A 19,424-nucleotide genomic window follows, 5' to 3' on the forward strand; every position below is an offset into this window, starting at 1 on the left:
GTTGATTCTGTATTCATAGGTTTGTAGAACAATAGGATTAAGGTCTTTTTCTCAACCCTGTTCATGTTATAACATTTTTGCTGTGAAGAAGAGGCATGTGGTCTCTGTTGAGTCAAATTCAGTTTTGAGAACTGCCAAAGTAAACCAAGCATCTGTGGTAATATCTTGCAGGCAGAGAAACTGCCCAATAATCTTACAAAAACCTCTGGAAGAGCATGACATTGTGGATTAATGGATTAATGGATTTTATTTACCCCCAAAATTAAACATATACAACCTTATTCTACATAATTAAAAAAAACCTAATCTTTATTTCATGATGGAATAACCTTTGGATGGTAATATATTTTCCTCAAAAAGCATTTTATTAAAAAAAATCCGATTTAAATAAAAAAATCTATTTAAATCAAAAAAAATCTGATTTTTATTTATTTATTTTTTAAAAAAAATCATTGATTTTCATCCACCCTGGCAGTGGCCCTTGCCCCATGCCCACTCCTGCTCTGCGTGTAGGTCAGGGTGGAGTATAAAAGCGATGAATAAGTGAAACGGGTAAATAAACTAAAAAAATTCCTTCAGTAGCACCTTAAAGACCAGCTAAGTTTTTATTTTGGTATATGAGCTTTCGTGTGCATGCACACTTCGTCAGATACACCGAAATGGGAGTCCCCAGGCGCTTATGTGGAGAAGGGGTGGGGAGGGGTGGGGATGGGGAGGGGGGATCACTCAGAAGGGGGGTGGAAGCGGGTGATTGACTGACTGATAGCTGTTGATGACCGAAAACGACTGCAAATGGTTTTGCATGGAAAAAGCAAGGGTGGAGATGGCTGAAGATCGCTTATCATGTATAATGAGATAAGAATCCGATATCTCTGTTCAAACCAGGTCCCTCCATGGTTTTGAACTTGGTGATAAGTTGCAATTCAGCAACTTCTCTTTCCAGTCTATTTCTGAAATTCTTTTGTAGTAAGACAGCTACTTTGAGAAAGCTTGATCATGCATCATGAGATAAGAATCCGATGTCTTTATTCATCCCAGGTGCCTCCATGGTTTTAAGCTTGGTAATGAGTTCCAATTCAGCAACTTCTCTTTCCAGTCTGTTCCTGAAATTTCTCCGTAATAAAACAGCTGCTTTGAGATCTTGTATAGAACGTCCTGGGAGATTGAAGTGTTCTCCTACTGGATTTTCAGTCTTATGGTTCCTGATGTCAGATTTATGTCCATTGATCCTTTGGCATAGTAGGGTTTGGCCCGTTTGTCCAATATAGAGAGCTGAAGGGCACCGTTGGCATTGGATGGCATACACAATGTTAGAAGATGAGCAATTGAATAGTCCTGAGATGGTATGTTGGATGTTGTTGGGGCCAGTAATGGTGTTGTCCGGGTGGATGTGGCAGCAAAGTTGGCATCTGGGTTTATTGCAGGCTCTGGTACCAGTGTCCATGCTAAGTCTGGTGGTTGCATTATTGTGGGTGAGGACATGGGCGTACCCAGGATCAAAACTAGGGGGGGCAAGGGGAGGGGCCAAGGCACGGAAGGGGAGGGGCCACAAAGTGGGCGGGAACAGCGAACTCGCGCTCCGCCGGGCTGTGCCCCTCCCTAGAAGCAGGGCTGGTGGGCGGAGGCGGAGCCCAGCCCAGCAGAGCGCGAGTTCAGCGTTCCCGCCCGCCGCGCCGCGCTCTCTGGTTCCCCGCCGCGCTTGGCCTTGCCTGAGGGCGCGCCGGGGAGCTGGAGGGAGGGTGCGGCGCGGTGCGGCGGGAATGGCGAACTCGCGCTCCGCCGGGCTGTGCTCCGCCTCTGCCCACCAGCTCTGCTTCTAGAGTAGGGCAGCTGCCCTAACTTGCCGCATGGTGGGTACGCCCTTGGGTGAGGAGTTGTTGAAGATTGGGTGGCTGTCTGTAGGCAATGAAAGGTCTTCCTCCCAGAGCTTGAGAAAGGGAGCTGTCATTGTCCAGGAGAGGCTGTAGATCTCGGATGATGCGTTGTACTGTTTTAACTTGGGAGCCGTATGTGACGACTAGTGGTGTTCTGTTATTTTCTTTTTTTGGGTCTGTCTTGCAGCAGGTTCTCCCTAGGTATCAGTCTGGCTCTGTTGATCTGTTGTTTTAACTTCATCAGGTGTTTAATAAACACCATTGGTCTTGCCAGCTCAGTGTTGTCGACTCTGGCTGGCAGCACCTCCCCGGGCTTTCAGGCAGCTGTATCTGGAGACGGCCCTCCTAGAGAGAGAACCTGGGCGGCAGGTTATGTCCCTCCTCCTTCCCCAGCCCACGCCCCCCAAAGGAGGGGCCTGTCTCGCCTTGACCAAGGGCAGCTCTGAGCATTTTTATAAGCCCAGCTTGAGGCTCAGAGCCTCCGTTCGCCCCCCCGCCATTGCTCATTTCCTGCATTTCTGTCGTGCTGTTGTCATTCCCTCGCTGGCGACCATTGACGTCATAAACCACGCCCCCCTTCCCCGCCCCACAGACACACCTCCCACAACTGTGCCCCCATGGTAAGATCTGGACGGGAGGAGAGCGGGCACAGGAGCAACCGTTGTTGCTTCGCCGCCAGTGCCACCCTCGTTGCCGCTGTCTCCACTGGAACCATTCTTTCTGGTTGGCACGAGTGCCTTCAAATTCTCGCCTCTTTCTCGACCTCCCGCCTGCTTTCTGCCTGCCTCTCCCGAAGCCACCCATTTAAAAGGGAGAGGTGAGAAGTTTCTCCTCCTCCGCGCCCGCAGCTTAATCGGTTTCTTTGTGAGGGTGCTGGAAGCTGCTTTATACTGAGGAACAACTTCCTGACAGTAAGAGCTGTTCGGCAGTGGGATTTGCTGCCAAGGAGTGTGGTGGAGTCTCCTTCTTTGGAGGCCTTTAAGCAGAGGCTCGACAGGCATATGTCCAGAATGCTTTTATGGTGTTTCTTGCCTGGCAGGGGGTTGGACTGGATGGCCCTTGTGGTCTCTTCCAACTCTAGGATTCTATGATTCTATGAATCTATGAATTTAATTTAGGGAGGCCATAGTTAAAGGCTTGCCAAATGCACACACAGAAAGGAAGCAGGACTGAATGTGGATCCCCTGGGGCTGGATCCTATTGTGTTTCACTGAGCAAGGGGAGTAGCCTCTGAGCACACACAAAGTGCCACTGTCCCTCTTATGAATACCTGCAGGCAGCTCTCACATACCTTGGTTTAAGCAACAGGACTCCTGTTGCTTTGAAGATTCCACCTCAACATTAGGAAGAACTTAACCACCTAAACATTAGGAAGAACTTCCTGACAGTAAGAGCTGTTCGGCAGTGGGATTTGCTGCCAAGGAGTGTGGTGGAGTCTCCTTCTTTGGAGGCCTTTAAGCAGAGGCTCGACAGGCATATGTCCAGAATGCTTTTGATGGTGTTTCCTGCTTGGCAGGGGGTTGGACTGGATCATAGCTGCCAAGTTTTCTCTTTTCTCGCGAGGAAGCCTATTCAGCATAAGGGAAAATCCCTTTAAAAAAAGGGATAACTTGGCAGCTATGGACTGGATGGCCCTTGTGGTCTCTTCCAGCTCTATGATTCTATGAGTCAGGCACTTGGTCCATCTAGCTCAGCGTTACCTACACTGGCGGGCAGCAGCACTGGCCCTCCTGAGATTTCGGGTGGGGAGTCGCTTCCAGCCTTACCTGGAGATCCTCGCGGGAGTTGAACCTGTCGCCTCATTGCATGCCAGGCACATGCTCTGCCGCTAAGACACTGCCCCTTCCTAAATAAAGCTCTTCACTTCTCCTGAATTCCAGGGTGGCGCCGTAAAACGGATGCACATGGGCACCCTTGCCATGGCTTTGCACTGCCTCAGTTCTTTTGTGCATACACACACACACACACAGAGAGAGAGACACAACTACTACACTGACGAATCCCTCCTTTGCCGTTCATTGCTGGAACCCCTGTAAGAAAGGAATGCTGCGAGGGCATCCATTTCAGTGGAGATTCCTGCAGCGTTTGGATGGGTCAATAAAGCACAGCAAATAAAGTCCGGAGCAAAATAATCCTGATACTGTACAACCAAATGGCCATAGCTGCCAAGTAACCCGTTTTCCCCGGGAAACGCCCGTTTTTACTTACCTTTTCCCGGCGGTCCCCCGTATCACTTTGTCTCCCGTTTTCCTCCGTTATTTTCTCCTGCCGGCGGCCATTGTTTTTTTCTGATTTGCCCTTCTATGGGCACAAAAAATGCCCGCCGCCGGCTTCCAAAGTAGCTTCTACGCATGACCGGAAGTGCATAGGCACGACTTCCGGTGTCGCCCCGCCCACCTATGGGCACAAAAAATGGCCGCCGCCGACACCGGAAGTCGCGCCGACGCACTTCCGGTCATGTGCAGAAGCTACTTTTGAAGCCGGCGGCGGCCATTTTGGGTGCCCATAGAAGGGCAAAGCGACGTCGACGCAACTTCCGGTGTCAACACGGCTGCCGGTCCCAGATTCTGCAGTCCGGGACTTGGAAGGTAAGCCAAATAGCATGCGCACACGCATGTGTTGCAGGCTTTGAGTCAATGCTGTTTATCCATTCATTTATTTATTTAGTTAAATTTATGCACCACTTGACTGCCTCAAACCAGAAAAGATAAGAAGCACTAAAATCATAAATAAGAAAAAAAATAGCAGCAGTGGTTTCAATCTCCCAGATCTCGGCTGTATAGGGTAGTTGTGGGCTGTTGGGGGTGGGGAGGCAGAGAGGATTAAAATCCGGACCAAACTGTCCTTTTGCAGGGTGCTGCCCTTTTGCAGGGTGCCTCTCTCTCTTTTCAGTGGAACCATTTAAATGCCCTGTTTCCATTGGGGAAGCAAGACTAAGGGAACCCAGCTCCTAGGAGCCAGCATGTGTATTTATTTCATAAAATTTGCACCCCGCTTTATTGTAAAGAAAGGAGCCTCGAGGCAGTTTACGAAAAAGAAAAAAAATTACAACAAGAATTTAAAACACAGGGAATGTTGAAATTCTGAAAAAGGCTAAGGCTTGTCTAAACAGGAATTTTTTAGCAGGCACTGAAAAAGAATACAGCGAATTCACCTGTCTCGTATCAATAGGCAGGGAGTTCCAAAGTGCAGGTGCTGCCACACTATAAACAATTGGGTTTTCTGTGGCACCTGTAGAGGTGCCAGTTCTTCCTGTCAAAGCGGTCAAGTGGGTGCCTTTTGGGGCAAGGCAATCTTGCGTGTAAACTAGGCCCAAGTTGTTAAAGGCTTTATATCAGTGATTGGCAACCTTTTGAGCTTGGCGTGTCAAAATTCGCCAAAAAACCGAGCATAACTCGGGTGGTGTGTCACTTTGAGACAAAAACCATAATTTTGCGATATTTATAGTTTAAATACGGTACCAAAAATGTATAATTGTAATATATAACTATATTTATTAAACCAAAAAACAAATTATTTAAACAAACCAAACCCAAAACCCTTTATTATTGATTTATTATTACGGTTCTTGACCAGCACACATAAATATGCGCCAAAACCCTTTATTTATCACAAAGTGCCCAGAGTTGTTGAGCTTTTTGGGGGGGGAGCTGCTGACCAAAGTTTTGGAGGTTTTTGGGGGGGTGCAAAAGTTGCTTTGCTTTTTTGGGGGGGTGCCCCAAAGCTGCTGTGCTTTGGGGGGGGGAGAGAACAGAAACAAATGACGAATAATACCTTCGCTGGAACTAACACGCCGCACCGACATAGTCTGCCAAAGCGCCAAAAAACCCAGCACAGAACGGGATAAAAAAACAAACACTGTTACACCCAATCTCTGGCTACCAGCAGCAACAACCAAAAAAACCAGCACAGAAAGGGTTAAAAAACCAATCTCTGGCTACCAGCAACAACAACAACAAAAGGATCCGGGTTTTAACAGCGGAGACAAGCTCTAGCGGAGACAAGCTGTAGGAGGAGTGGGAGAACAAATGGGGGGGGGACAACAGCAGCGTGAATGGGCCAATGGGGCGCGTGCCAGCAGTGAGGGCTCTGCGTGTCACGTCTGACACGCCTGTCATAGGTTCGCCACCGCTGCTTTATATACTAACTTCTAACACCTTGAACCTGGCCCGGAAGCAAATTTCTTGTAGTCCAGCAGCATCCGGAGGAGCCTAGGTTGTGTGTTGCCTCTTCGCACCCACCCACCGTTGACCGCTGCCCAAAGAAGTGCCCGAAATCAGAACACACACACACACACACACACACACCTCCCGCTAAGACTTGCCTTGCTCCTGTCTCTCCCCCCCCCCACTAAGCTGAAATCCCCTCTTCCACGATTCCATACAATTCCTTTTCTTGGAGTCTTTCCAGTGTGGCCATACCTGTGGACGGGTGGCATCGCTCCAGTGGTGGCTTGGAGGAGGTGGCTGGGCAGACGCAGAAGGGCTCTGAGCGGCTGACCGGGGCGGGTGTGGTTGCTGGCCCACAGGTGTGGAGTCTGCGGGTGGCGAGGGTGCTCAAAGCCGTTTCTCCCGCATGTTTCCCGCACGGCAGCAGTATCACCAGGACGCGGCGGCCCTGCAGGACAAGCTGCGCATCTCCAACAAGAAGCTGGAGGAGTACGAAGCCCGCTTCAAGTGCCAGGAGGAGAACACGCAGAAGCTGGTGCTGGAGTACCAGGCGCGGCTGGAAGAGAGCGAGGAGCGCCTGCAGCGGCAGCAGGAAGACAAAGAGATGCAGATGAAGGGCATCATCAGCAGGTAGGAGGGGGCCCTGGCAGAGCCGACCTGTCCATGGGGCAGGCTGAGGCGCCCACCTCGGGATGCGGAACCCCGTGGGCAAAGCTTCCGGTCAGGGGCGTAGCCAGGATGAAAATTAGGGGGGCAAGGGGCGGGGCCAAGGGGCAGGGGAGGGGCCACAGTGGGGCAAGGAAAGCTCCCTTCTCCCTTGCCAGCTTTCCCTCCGCCCGCCCCGGCGATCGCGGAGGGGGAGGAGGGGATCGGATCAGCCCGAAATCGGGCTGCTCCGAACCCCTCCTCCCCCTCTGCGATCGCCGGGGCGGGCGGAGGGAGAGCCCCAGAGCCGCGCAAAGCGGTTGCCTGGCTTTCCCTCCGCCCGCCCCACAGCCAGCTAGGGAGACGGGAGATGTCCCTTCTAGCCGGCTGGCTGTGGGGCGGGCGGAGGGAAAGCCCCAGAGCCGCGCAAAGCGGTTGCCTGGCTTTCCCTCCGCCCGCCCCACAGCCAGCCGGCTAGGAGGGACGTCTCCCTTCTCCCTTGCTGGCTGTGGGGCGGGCGGAGGGAAAGCCAGCCAAACGCTTTGCGCGGCTCTGGGGTTTTCCCTCCACCTGCCCCACAGCCTGCCAGGGAGAAGGGAGACGGCACCGGGCGGGCAGCGGGCCAGGCTGGCCAGCGGCCCTGCTTCTAGGGGGGGCGACTGCCCCCTCCTGCCCCCCCTGCCTACGCCCATGCTTCTGGTGAGACATCACCAACACCACTCCCCGTATCACCAAAATCTTGCAAGGCCTTGTGCGCTTCGTGAGATCCCACTGAAATCTCGCAAGATCTCGCATGCATTCTGTGCGATCTCGCCAAGATCTCGCTTAAATCTCGCAAGGTACTGTGCATGCTCTGTGAGATGTTGCCCGAATTTAGCGAGATCTCTCTCGCGCTCTGCAAAATCTCGCCAAGACCCGCCATTGTCATCACTACATTGTGGGCGCTAATGTGCGACCTAGGGAAGGGAAGCGATGGCGGCAGGAAAGCCCCTTCTTGTCTCACCTCAGGCAGTCAAACCAGACACACTAGCTCAATGAGTGTGTACAGTCATACCTCGGTTTAATTACGCTTCAGTTTGAGTGTTGTTGTTGTTTAGTCGTTTAGTCGTGTCCGACTCTTTGTGACCCCCTGGACCAGAGCACGCCAGGCACTCCTGTCTTCCACTGCCTCCTGCAGTTTGGTCAGACTCATGTTCGTGGCTTCGAGAACACTGTCCATACATCTCGTCCTCTGTCGTCCCCTTCTCCTAGTGCCCTCAATCTTTCCCAACATCAGGGTCTTTTCCAAGGATTCTTCTCTTCTCATGAGGTGGCCAAAGTATTGGAGCCTCAGCTTCAGGATCTGTCCTTCCAGGGAGCACTCAGGGCTGATTTCCTGAAGAATGGATAGGTTTGATCTTCTTGCAGTCCATGGGACTCTCAAGAGTCTCCTCCAGCACCACAATTCAAAAGCATCAATTCTTCGGCGATCAGCTTTCTTTATGGTCCAGCTCTCACTTCCATACATCACTACTGGGAAAACCATAACTTTAACTATACGGACTTTTGTCGGCAAGGTGATGCCTCTGCTTTTTAAGATGCTGTCTAGGTTTGTCATTGCTTTTCTCCCGAGAAGCAGGCGTCCTTTAATTTCGGGACTGCTGTCACCATCTGCAGTGATCAAGGAGCCCAAGAAAGTTTCCAAAACCTTGCTTTGATGGTTTGCTCCAGGCTTGTAGCCACAAATTGGGGCGGGCGTTATAAATTGCCCCCCCCCCCAAAAAAAACCAGCAAAGGAGGACAGTTAGACTTTAAACTATTGGAATTTTTCCACCCACAGGCTGATGTCAGTGGAGGAGGAGTTGAAAAAAGATCACGCAGAAATGCAGGCGGCTGTGGACTCCAAGCAGAAGATCATAGACGCACAGGTAAGTGCCTGCGAGCGAAGCTCACCTGGAGCACCTGTCACCCAGGAAGGCACACATTTTGGTCCTATAGCACCAAGCAGCTCCAGAGTTGTCACAACACCTTAGAATGATAGAATCGTAGAGTTGGAAGAGACCCCAAGGGCCATCCAGTCCAACCCCCTGCCAAGCAGGAAACACCATCAAAGCATTCTTGACATATGCCTGTCAAGCCTCTGCTTAAAGACCTCCAAAGAAGGAGACTCCGCCACACTCCTTGGCAGCAAATTCCACTGCCGAACAGCACTTACTGTCAGGAAGTTCTTCCTAATGTTGAGGTGGAATCTTCTTTCCTGTAGTTTGAATCCATTGCTCCGTGTCCGCTTCTCTGGAGCAGCAGAAAACAATCTTTCTCCCTCCTCCATATGACATCCTTTCATATATCTGAACATGGCTATCATATCACCCCTTAACCTTCTCTTCTCCAGGCTAAACATACCCAGCTCCCTAAGCCGTTCCTCATAAGGCATCGTTTCCAGGCCTTTGGCCATTTTGGTTGCCCTCTTCTGGACACATTCCAGTTTGTCAGTATCCTTCTTGAACTGGGGTGCCCAGAACTGGACACAGTACTCCAGGTGAGGTCTGACCAGAGCAGAATACAGTGGTACTATTACTTCCCTTGATCTAGATGCTATACTCCTATTGATGCAGCCCAGAATTGCATTGGCTTTTTGAGCTGCTGCATCACACTGCTGACTCATGTCAAGTTTGTGGTCTACCAAGACTCCTAGATCCTTTTCACATGTACTGCTCTCAAGCCAGGTGTCACCCATCCTGTATTAGTACCTTACATTTCTCCTTGTTCAAATTCATCTTGTTTGCTTTGGCCCAGTTGTCTAATCTGTTCAGGTCATTTTGAAGTGTGATCCTGTCCTCTGGGGTATTAGCCACCCCTCCCAATTTGGCGTCGTCTGCAAACTTGCTCAGGATGCCCTCAAGCCCATCATCCAAGTCTCTTGGCCCTATTCAATATCGAAAATCAGACCAGTCTCCAGAGAGAGGTTGTGTCCCCTTGTCGCAGAAATTCTGATTTTCCTGCTCCCCTGGGTGGGGTGGGGGGTCACCCCTGCGCCACCAACATCCATACCCCAACTCTCTTATACAACGGAGGAGAAAAGAAAATAATTATCAAACACACAGCTTGGGGTTGTCCATTAGTTCAAGAATTTTGAGATTCTTAATGTTCTGCGATGGGAGTCTGAGGGCCACATCACCACCTTTCCAGCATCTCCAGGGGCCGTATGCCAGCAGTGGCCCAGTTGGCAGGTATATGGAGTGTGTACGCACAGGCGCACATGGTGGGATGCAGATCTCTCCCCATCCTGCCTGCTCAGTCTCCTCTTTGCCCTCATTCCTCACTTCCTGACAGTAAGAGCTGTTCGGCAGTGGAATTTGCTGCCAAGGAGTGTGGCGGAGTCTCCTTCTTTGGAGGTCTTTAAGCAGAGGCTTGACAGGCATATGTCAAGAATGCTTTGATGGTGTTTCCTGCTCGGCAGGGGGTTGGACTGGATGGCCCTCGTGGTCTCTTCCAACTCTACGATTCTATGATTCTATGGATTTTCTTTTTGAAAACCCTTTTGCCTTTGGAGTTCTATGTCCGATTCTGGTGGCCCCACCTCAAAAAAAAAACTGGGAAAGGTCTGGGAAAGAACAGCAGAAATGATCGAAGGGATGGAGGGAAACACCCCCCCCCCGCCACCTCCACCGCCACCACCCAATGAGGAAAGGCCGCAGGATTTGGGTTAGAGAGAAAGTGAGTAAAAGGTGGCATGATAGAAGTGTATAAAATCATAAATTGCATGCAGGAAGCAGAGAGAAGCAAGTTTTCCTCGCTGTCTCAAAACATTAGAACTTGTGGATACCCAATGAAGCTGAGTTGTGGGACATTCAGGACGGAGAAAAGGGAGAACTCCTTCATGCAATGCAGAGTTAAAGCATGGCAATCGCTTCCCCAGGAGGCAGCGATGGCCACTAACGTGGACGGCTTCAAAGGGGAGTGGACACATTCATGGGGAAGGATAAAGTGATCCATGGGTACAAGCCAGCGTAACTATGTTCCGCGAGAAGAGGGGGCTGAACTAGTTGGGCCGCTGAGCTGGTGCAGCAAGCCATAGCTGCCAAGTACCCCGTTTTCCCCGGGAAACCCCCGTTTTTACTTACCTTTTCCCGGTGGTCCCCCGTATCACTTTGTCTCCCGCTTTTCTCCGTTATTTTCTCCTGCCGGCGGCCATTATTTTTTTCTGATTTGCCCTTCTATGGGCACACAAAAATTGGCCGGCGGCGACTTCAAAAGTAGCTTTTACGCATGACCGGAAGTGCATAGACACGACTTCCGGTGTCGCCCCACCCATCTATGGGCACAAAAAATTGTGGCCGCCGCCGACACCGGAAGTCGCGTCGACGCACTTCCGGTCATGCGTAGAAGCTCCTTTTGAAGCCGCCGCCGGCCATTTTGGGTGCCCATAGAAGGTGCCCATAGCCTGGCGTGCTATGGTCCATGGGGTCACGAAGAGTCGGACACGACTAAACGACTAAACAACAACAGAAGGGCAAAGCGACGTCGGCGCAACTTCCGGTGTCACACGGCTGCCAGTCCCGGATTCTGCAGTCCGGGACTTGGAAGGTAAGACCCCAGGATTTGACTTGGTGAGAGGCAGCTCCCCCTGTTCCAATGCTGGTCTCTTTTTCTCTCTCTCTCTTTCTCCCTCTCTCTCTCTCTCTCTCTGTTTTGTCTTTTCTCTCTCTCCCCCTTCCGCTGCAGGAAAAGCGCATCGCCTCCCTGGACGCAGCCAATGCCCGGCTCATGAGCGCCCTCACCCAGCTGAAAGAGAGGTACAGCTCGCAGACCCGTAATGGGATCTCCCCTACCAACCCGACTAAATTGCAGATTACCGAGAACGGCGAATTCCGAAACAGCAGCAATTGTTAAGCCGGTGGGAGTTGGCGGCTGCTGTTGCTGAGGGAGATTGAGAGGAGAGGAGAGAGGAAGGAGAGGAGAGGAGGAAGGAGGAGGAGGAGGAGGAGAGAAAGAGAGGACAGCCCGGGGAGAGAGAGAGCAGCGGCGGCAGCAGCAGCAGCGGCAGGAAGGGTGAGCCACCACGTTGCAAGGGTGCTTGGTGCTTCCTACCCGCCCACCGCCCCCCCGAGTGGGGGGAGGAAAGAGAGAACCCCACAGCCCTCTTTCACCAAAGACGGGGAGCCCCGATGTCCCCCCAGCCCGACCCCGAGTTCGAGGGACGGGGAGACGGAGAGGAGATCGCCGGCCGTGCGGAGCAGATCGTTGCAGGGAGGAGAGTCACCGCCCTTTCCTACTTCCTGAAGGACGCGCCTCGGGAGCCCGCTAGAGGCCGAGGGACAAGCTAGCAGGACTTGCGCGAAAGGTTGCAGGACCAAACCGCCGCCCGCCCGCCACGGGGCCCAGCTGCGTCGCTGGGGAGCCCTGCCCTGCTGCGCTGGGGAGTTCTCTCTAGCTGCGTCCCGCTGCCGGCCATCGCCCGTTGCTGCCTCTGCTTTGGGATTCGCCCTGGCCTCTCCTCACAGGCGTAGCTCATTCCCCAGGAGGGCCGAGAGGATGAATGGAAGCCCCACCTCCAGATTATGCTCCACCTGTAGAAGGAGGCAGGGTGTCAGAATTCCACACAGGCGTCGGGAGGTGTCCTTCAAGCTATGCCTCCACACAGAGCGGGATGGGGTGGGGTTCCAGGATGACCTCTGCAGTAGCCAGCGATCAGAGTGCTCATAGCTCAGTGGCAGGTCACCTGCTTTGCATGCAGAAGCTTCCCAGGCCAGTCACCCAGTAAAGGTAAAGGGACCCCTGACCATTAGGTCCAGTCGTGACCGACTCTGGGGTTGCGGCGCTCATCTCGCGTTAATGGCCGAGGGAGCCGGCGTACATGTGGCCATCGTGACAAAGCCGCTTCTGGCGAACCAGAGCAGCGCACGGAAACGCCGTTTACCTCCCCGCTGTAGCGGCCCCTATTTATCTACTTGCACTTTGACGTGCTTTCGAACTGCTAGGTTGGCAGGAGCGCTAGGTTGGCAGGAGCACCCCAAAGGGCTAGGTAATAGATGACCGCAGAGCCCCATTTCTGCGTGAGAGTACTGAGAAGTGGTCTGATTCAGTTGAAAGCAGCTTCCTCCATTCCTAAGGCAACATATCTAATCCTATATAATAATGTGCAAATGTCTCTGCGTCCAGATTCCCTGTGTCCCTGTGTCCGCGCTACTGCACATGTGCCCCACGAACACAGGGATTGGACGCAGAGACTTGACGCACGCACGCACGCACACACACACACACCCTCCCCACCCCTCTGCCTACCGTTTCCCTCGCAGTCCTCAGAAGAATCGCGGCCTTCTCCTGGGCGCCCGCTGGCCAGCTGGGCTCAGCGGAGCGCCCCGACGAAGCGGCGGCCGTGGGAGGGGCCAATCGCCCCCCCCCACGCGCCAGCGCCGCCAAAAAAGGCTGAATGCTCTAGCGCCCGTTTATTAAACGGGCTGGATGACACTAGTATATGTATAAAGTACCTGGAGGGTGGCTGGGCCATTCGTTTGGGGGGGGGCCCTCTGCCATGCTGGAGACAAGGCTCTGCGCTAAGTCATAACCTGCCCACAAACACATGATCTCACTCACCAGCTTGGGTACATTGTCCCTCTCGCTAGCTAAGCTGCCTTGGGCTTGCCTACCGCTGGCAAGGTAAATTATCCTTGTAAAAGGTAAAGGTAAAGGGACCCCTGACCATTAGGTCCAGTCGTGACCGACTCTGGGGTTGCGGCGCTCATCTCGCATTATTGGCCGAGGGAGCCGGCGTACAGCTTCCAGGTCATGTGGCCAGCATGACAAAGCCGCTTCTGGCGAACCAGAGCAGCGCACGGAAACGCCGTTTACCTTCCCGCTGTAGCGGTCCCTATTTATCTACTTGCATTTTGACCTGCTTTTGAACTGCAAGGTTGGCAAGGAGCTGGGACCAAGCAACGGGAGCTCACCCCGTCACAGGGATTCGAACCGCCGACCTTCTGATCAGCAAGCTCTAGGCTCAGTGGTTTAACCCACAGCGCCACCTGGGTCCCCAAATTACCCTTGTAGACAGGGATAACTTTCTGAGAAACGGCACACTGCAGAAGTTTCCCTTAGCATTGTGGTTTCTGCCAGCCTCGGCTGCCCAGGCAGTGCCCATGTCTGGCCCAAGTCTCTGCATGGCTTCAGTTGGCTTGAAGCTTCAGTTGGGTTCCCTTGTGGTCCAGAACTGCTGGACCGAAAACTGGGACACTGGAGCAAAAAGTCCGAGAGGCAGCATTTATTGGCCTGCCTTGCTCCAGATTGTGCCAACTCAGTGAACCCTTGTGGTGATGGACTGTAACGGTAGCTCATTGGCAGAGCACGCAGGAGGTTCTGGGTTCAATCCCTGGGCAGATCGGCAGATGGGTGGAGAAAGCTAGTTCTTAGCTTAGTGGACAGAGCACCTGCTTTGCATGTTAAGCGCACCCCGGTTCAACCCCCGAAAACATGTCTAAGGTAGGGCTGGGAAGGAAACCCAGGAGAGCTGCTGCCAATCAGTGCAGACAGCACTGAGCTAGACTGGCACATGCATAGCTGCCAAGTACCCCGTTTTCCCCGGGAAACCCCCGTTTTTACTTACCTTTCCCCGGCGGTCCCCCGTATCACTTTGTCTCCCGTTTTTCTCCGTTATTTTCTCCTGCCCGGCGGCCATTATTTTTTTTTCTGATTTGCCCTTCTATGGGCACAAAAAACGGCCGCCGCCGGCTTCAAAAGTAGCTTCTACGCATGACCGGAAGTGCATAGACACGACTTCCGGTGTCGCCCCGCCCGTCTATGGGCACAAAAAATGGCCGCCGCCGGAAGTCGCGTCGACGCACTTCCGGTCCTGTGTAGAAGCTGCTTTTGAAGCCGCCGGCGGCCATTTTGGGTGCCCATAGAAGGGCAAAGCGACGTCGACGCAACTTCCGGTGTCACACGGCTGCCGGTCCCGGATTCTGCAGTCCGGGACTTGGAAGGTAAGGCACATGGCCTGACTCAGCCCAAGGCACATGACAGAGTGCCAGGAGGTTGTTGAGATGCGGTAGGGCCAGAAGACCAGCTCCTGCTGCTAGTTGTCTATAAACTATAAGAGTGTGCAAGGCCAAGTGCAATGTAAAATACATAGAGGCAGATCCGCGCTTCCTGTCCCCCAACCTTTTCATTGGACAAGTGGGGGAAATCGAGGCATTAATGATGTGCCATTAATGATGCAGAACAACAATGCCCCATGTTCCTCTTTGCAGATCTGCCAACTTAGGTTAAGGTATCCATTTGCAGGAAGCTCTCTCGGCTACACTTTAGCATCATAGAATCCTAGAGTTGGAAGAGACCACGAGGGCCATCCAGTCCAACCCCCTGCCAGGCAGGAAACGCCATCCAAGCATTCTTGACATATGCCTGTCAAGCCTCTGCTTCAAGACCTCCAAAGAAGGAGACTCCACCACACTCCTTGGCAGCAAATTCCTCTGCCGAACAGCTCTTACTGTCAGGAAGTTCTTCCTAATCATAGAGTTGGAAGAGACCACAAGGGCCATCCAGTCCAACCCCCTGCCAGGCAGGAAACGCCATCAAAGCATTCTTGACATATGCCTGTCAAGCCTCTGCTTCAAGACCTCCAAAGAAGGAGACTCCACCACCCTCCTGGGTAGCAAATCCCACTGCCGAACAGCTCTTACTGTCAGGAAGTTCTTCCTAATGTTGAGGTGGTGGTTTCACTTCAGATGGGCAGCATTCCCCCCACGCACCCCCAAACCTACACACACACACACATTCTCTCTCTCTCTCTCTCTCTCTCTCTCTCTCTCTCTCTTTTCTGGCCTAGTTGAGCTTTCTGGAGGTTTGTTAGTGGAAAGGGTTGTGTTGCGTGAAGCTTTTTGCTGCTGCGGACGGCGTCGCCGCTAAACAGCCGGACGAGGAGGACAAAGAAGGAGGGGTGGGGAACCGGCCTCCCAGAAGCATGAAGATCGGTAACTGTTCTCTCTTTTCTTCCACAGTCGGCGTTAGGAATAAAAACAGTCCAAAAAAATAAACCCCCAAGCAGTCCAGTTTCTGGAGTACTATCCCGTTTTAATGGGGAGTGGAGCAAGGACGGCAGCTTTCCGAGAAAAAAAATTGCCTCCCCCTGTCAGGATCGCCATCAGCCCGGGATTAGTGGTTCCTAACTAACCCCTGGTTCCTAAGCAGCATCATGGCGGGGGCGGGGGGGCGGGTGCTGTGCTTACTAACCTCCAACCGGCTTATCACAGCGGTGGGCGGATCAAAGCGTTGGGGAGCCGGGGAGCCCCTCTTTAAAGAGACCGTGTTCCATGCACGCGCAAGTCTCGGAAGAACTGGGACTTCCCTGAATTCCTCGTGGCTCCAACATGGCTTTGTGCTGCCCCACACACCAAGCCCGTAGGTCCGGCGCGAGCCCTCAGAAACGTGGACCGTGACGAGAACGAACTTCTCCCCTCGCCCCGCACCCCCCACCCCAGGAGATGTGGTTTCAAATCTATATATCCTCTGTGTGCCAAGAAGGACCTGTTTGTTTGATCGAACTATCTGACCCAGGTATTTGAAGCAACTAACCTGCTCTATGGGAATACCATTGATTGACCACGAATTAGGTTTTGCTCGAGCAGCAAAGACCATTATTTGGGTCTTGGCATGATTAAGGTGGAGCTTGTGTTGGGTCACGTACAGTGGAACCTCGGTTTATGAACACCTCGGTTTATGAATTTTCGGTTTATGAACACCTCGGTTTATGAATTTTCGGTTTATGAACGCCGCGGACCCATCTGGAACGGATTAATTCCCTTTCCATTACTTTCAATGGGAGAGTTCGCTTCAGTTTATGAACGCTTCAGTTGATGAACAGACTTCCGGAACCAATTACACCCATGTTTCAGTTTATGAACGCTTCGGTTTAAGTACTTCGCGGACCCGTCTGGAACGGATTAATCCACTTTCCATTACTTTCAATGGGAAAGTTCACTTCAGTTTATGAACGGTTACTCCGTGGACCGTCTGGAACGGATTAATCCACTTTCCCTTACTTTCAATGGGAAAGTTCGCTTCAGTTTATGAACGCTTCAGTTTATGAACAGACTTCCGGAGCCAATTGTGTTCATAAACCGAGGTACCACTGTGTTCATGAAGAGCTCGAAGCATCCCCCTTAACCCAATGGGGGAGGTAGCTAAGAAGGCGGCGTCATCCGCACACAGGGGGACATTCAAGGCTCGACCTGCTAATTTTGGCGGGTGGAAAACAGCATTGGTCATATGGGCCACTAGTGAGTTAATATAGAAATTAAACAGGGCAGGGGCAAGCAGGCAAGCAAGCAGCCCTGTCTTACCCCTCTAGTGGTGGCAACCGGATTAGAGACTAGCCCCTTGCCATCTAGCCTAATTCTCAGGAAGGTGTTTGTATGCAAATTCATAATCAGCAAAAGGAGGAGGCGGTCGATAGACGTCGCTGCCAGCTTTGGCCATAGCTGGTTCCTGGGGATCAGATCAAAGGCCTGCTTAAAGTCGATAAAGGCGACATGGAGGGCTTTTAGGCCTTTGCCAGCAAATCTAATTTGAAAACTTGCAGCCCTATTTTAAGATTCCACTTAAACATTAGGAAGAACTTCCTGACAGTAAGAGCTGTTCGGCAGTGGGATTTGCTGCCAAGGAGCGTGGAAATTGATTGATTTGCTGCCAAATTGATTGATTTGCTGCCAAGGAAATTGATTTGCTGCCAAGGAGCGTTGGGAAAGATTGAGGGCACTAGGAGAAGGGGACGACAGAGGACAAGATGGTTGGACAGTCTTCTCGAAGCTACGAACATGAGTTTGACCAAATTGCGGGAGGCAGTGCAAGACAGGAGTGCCTGGCGTGCTATGGTCCATGGGGTCACGAAGAGTCGGACACGACTAAACGACTCAACAACAACAACAACAACAGCCCTATTTTGCAATGCCCCAAGAGTCCATAAGGGCCGCCAGAACAGTCTGTGGCCTCAGACAATCAGGTTTTTTTGGGTGCACCCTGATCTCCGCAAGGGGTGCGGGCGAAGCACTAGCATAAAACGAGCAACCGCTGAACGTGTGAACCGTAAGGATTTCCTGCCTCCTTATACTTGCCCCCAACCCCGCAAAAAACCAAAAACATGCCACCAAGTCACCTGTGCGGGTGGGGAAAAAGATGGAACAGATCATGTCCCAGAATGAGATCCGTCCCAATAATGAGCCCCGTGGAAGTATTGCAAGTTTTCTCGGTATAAGATTTTAAACGCAGGACGCATCGCCCCTGGCAGGAATCCCTCTTTGCGAGAACTTTTTTGTGGGGGTGGGGGGGTGGGGGTTGTGAACATTTTGAATGTGCGCCTTTTAAAATGCCAGGGAGGAGTTCATAGAATCCTAGAGTTGGAAGAGACCCCAAGGGCCATCCAGTCCAACCCCCTGCCGAGCAGGAAACACCATCCAAGCATTCTTGACATATGGCTGTCAAGCCTCTGCTTCAAGACCTCCAAAGAAGGAGGCTCCACCACGCTCCTTGGCAGCAAATCCCACTGCCGAACAGCTCTTACTGTCAGGAAGTTCATAGAATCCTAGAGTTGGAAGAGACCAGAAGGGCCATCCAGTCCAACCCCCTGCCGAGCAGGAAACACCATCCAAGCATTCTGGACACATGCCTGTCAAGCCTCTGCTTCAAGACCTCCAAAGGAGGAGGCTCCACCACGCTCCTTGGCAGCAAATCCCACTGCCGAACAGCTCTTACTGTCAGGAAGTTCATAGAATCCTAGAGTTGGAAGAGACCAGAAGGGCCATCCAGTCCAACCCCCTGCCGAGCAGGAAACACCATCCAAGCATTCTTGACACATGCCTGTCAAGCCTCTGCTTCAAGACCTCCAAAGGAGGAGGCTCCACCACGCTCCTTGGCAGCAAATCCCACTGCCGAACAGCTCTTACTGTCAGGAAGTTCTTCCTAATGTTTAAGTGGAAACTTAAGTGGAGTTCTAGTGGGGAGTGGTCCTATAGGCACTTTTGGAGCAGCTACTTCCCCCCCCGCCCATAGCCCACCCCCTTGCTTTAGGTTTGCAGGGGGGGGGTCTGTTGTTGCGGAGAAGAGGCCCTGTTGCCCGGGCACCTCTAGTACCCAAATCTTCCAGTTCTGCACTTGCACACAGAGGTTGATACGTCCGTGGGTCTATGCGGGTGGTAGCTTAACAGGTGACCCCCTCCTGGCACCCCCCCTCTCTTTGACACAGCTCTGGTGCTCAATGGGGATGTTTTAACAGGGTTTGGTTTCCCTGCAGAAGAGGAAGCTGGTCCTTGGGGAGGGGTTGGTCCTTCCCAGCAGTTTGCAGTCATCTCCCCACCCCACCCCCACCCCCCACCCCACCCCCGAGGATCAAGGCTCAGCAAACGGACCCCAAACTCCATGCAACCTCTCTCCACTGGCTGCTCCCGCTGTCCTTCCTGAAGCTGTGTGAAAGGCACAAGGGGCAACAGTTTGCCACCAACCAAACCCTCTTCCGCCCCCTCCGCCCTCCCTGCTTGGTTTAATTTCTGCCCTCCCGACGGTGTGCGTCCACCGTGCAGAAAAGAGACACGGCCCCGGAGCCGTTCTTCCTCGTTCTCGAGCTTTCTGCTGTAAGAACTTGTTATATAATGCAAACAATCTGTAAGTCTTTTTTATTAATATTATTATTGTTGTTATTATTATTATTATTATTGATGATGATGATAATACACAGATCTTTATGACTAGAAATTGTACAGGTTCTCTT

At 52.3% G+C, this 19,424-nt stretch overlaps 1 protein-coding gene across 25 annotated transcripts in view; it reads left to right on the forward strand.

Annotated features, from left to right (window-relative positions):
* DAB2IP (DAB2 interacting protein) overlaps positions 1-15,699 on the forward strand; it is a 295,193-nt gene extending 279,494 nt beyond the window's left edge. For 21 of the 25 annotated variants that reach the window (XM_088665364.1, XM_088665385.1, XM_088665366.1 and 18 more), the window contains 3 exons: positions 6,468-6,673; positions 8,508-8,595; positions 11,393-15,699. In XM_088665364.1, the coding sequence (XP_088521490.1) occupies positions 6,468-6,673; positions 8,508-8,595; positions 11,393-11,560 (462 nt within the window). In that variant the 3' untranslated portion in view covers positions 11,561-15,699. The remainder of the gene's footprint in view (positions 1-6,467; positions 6,674-8,507; positions 8,596-11,392) is intronic. The other 4 variants (XM_088665374.1, XM_088665367.1, XM_088665365.1 and 1 more) reach the window with 2 other exon arrangements.
* Positions 15,700-19,424: the final 3,725 nt, after the last annotated feature.

The sequence above is a fragment of the Zootoca vivipara genome, chromosome Z2 (assembly GCF_965207765.1).
Source record: "Zootoca vivipara chromosome Z2, rZooViv2.hap1.1, whole genome shotgun sequence".
In the NCBI taxonomy this organism is placed as follows: domain Eukaryota; kingdom Metazoa; phylum Chordata; class Lepidosauria; order Squamata; family Lacertidae; genus Zootoca; species Zootoca vivipara.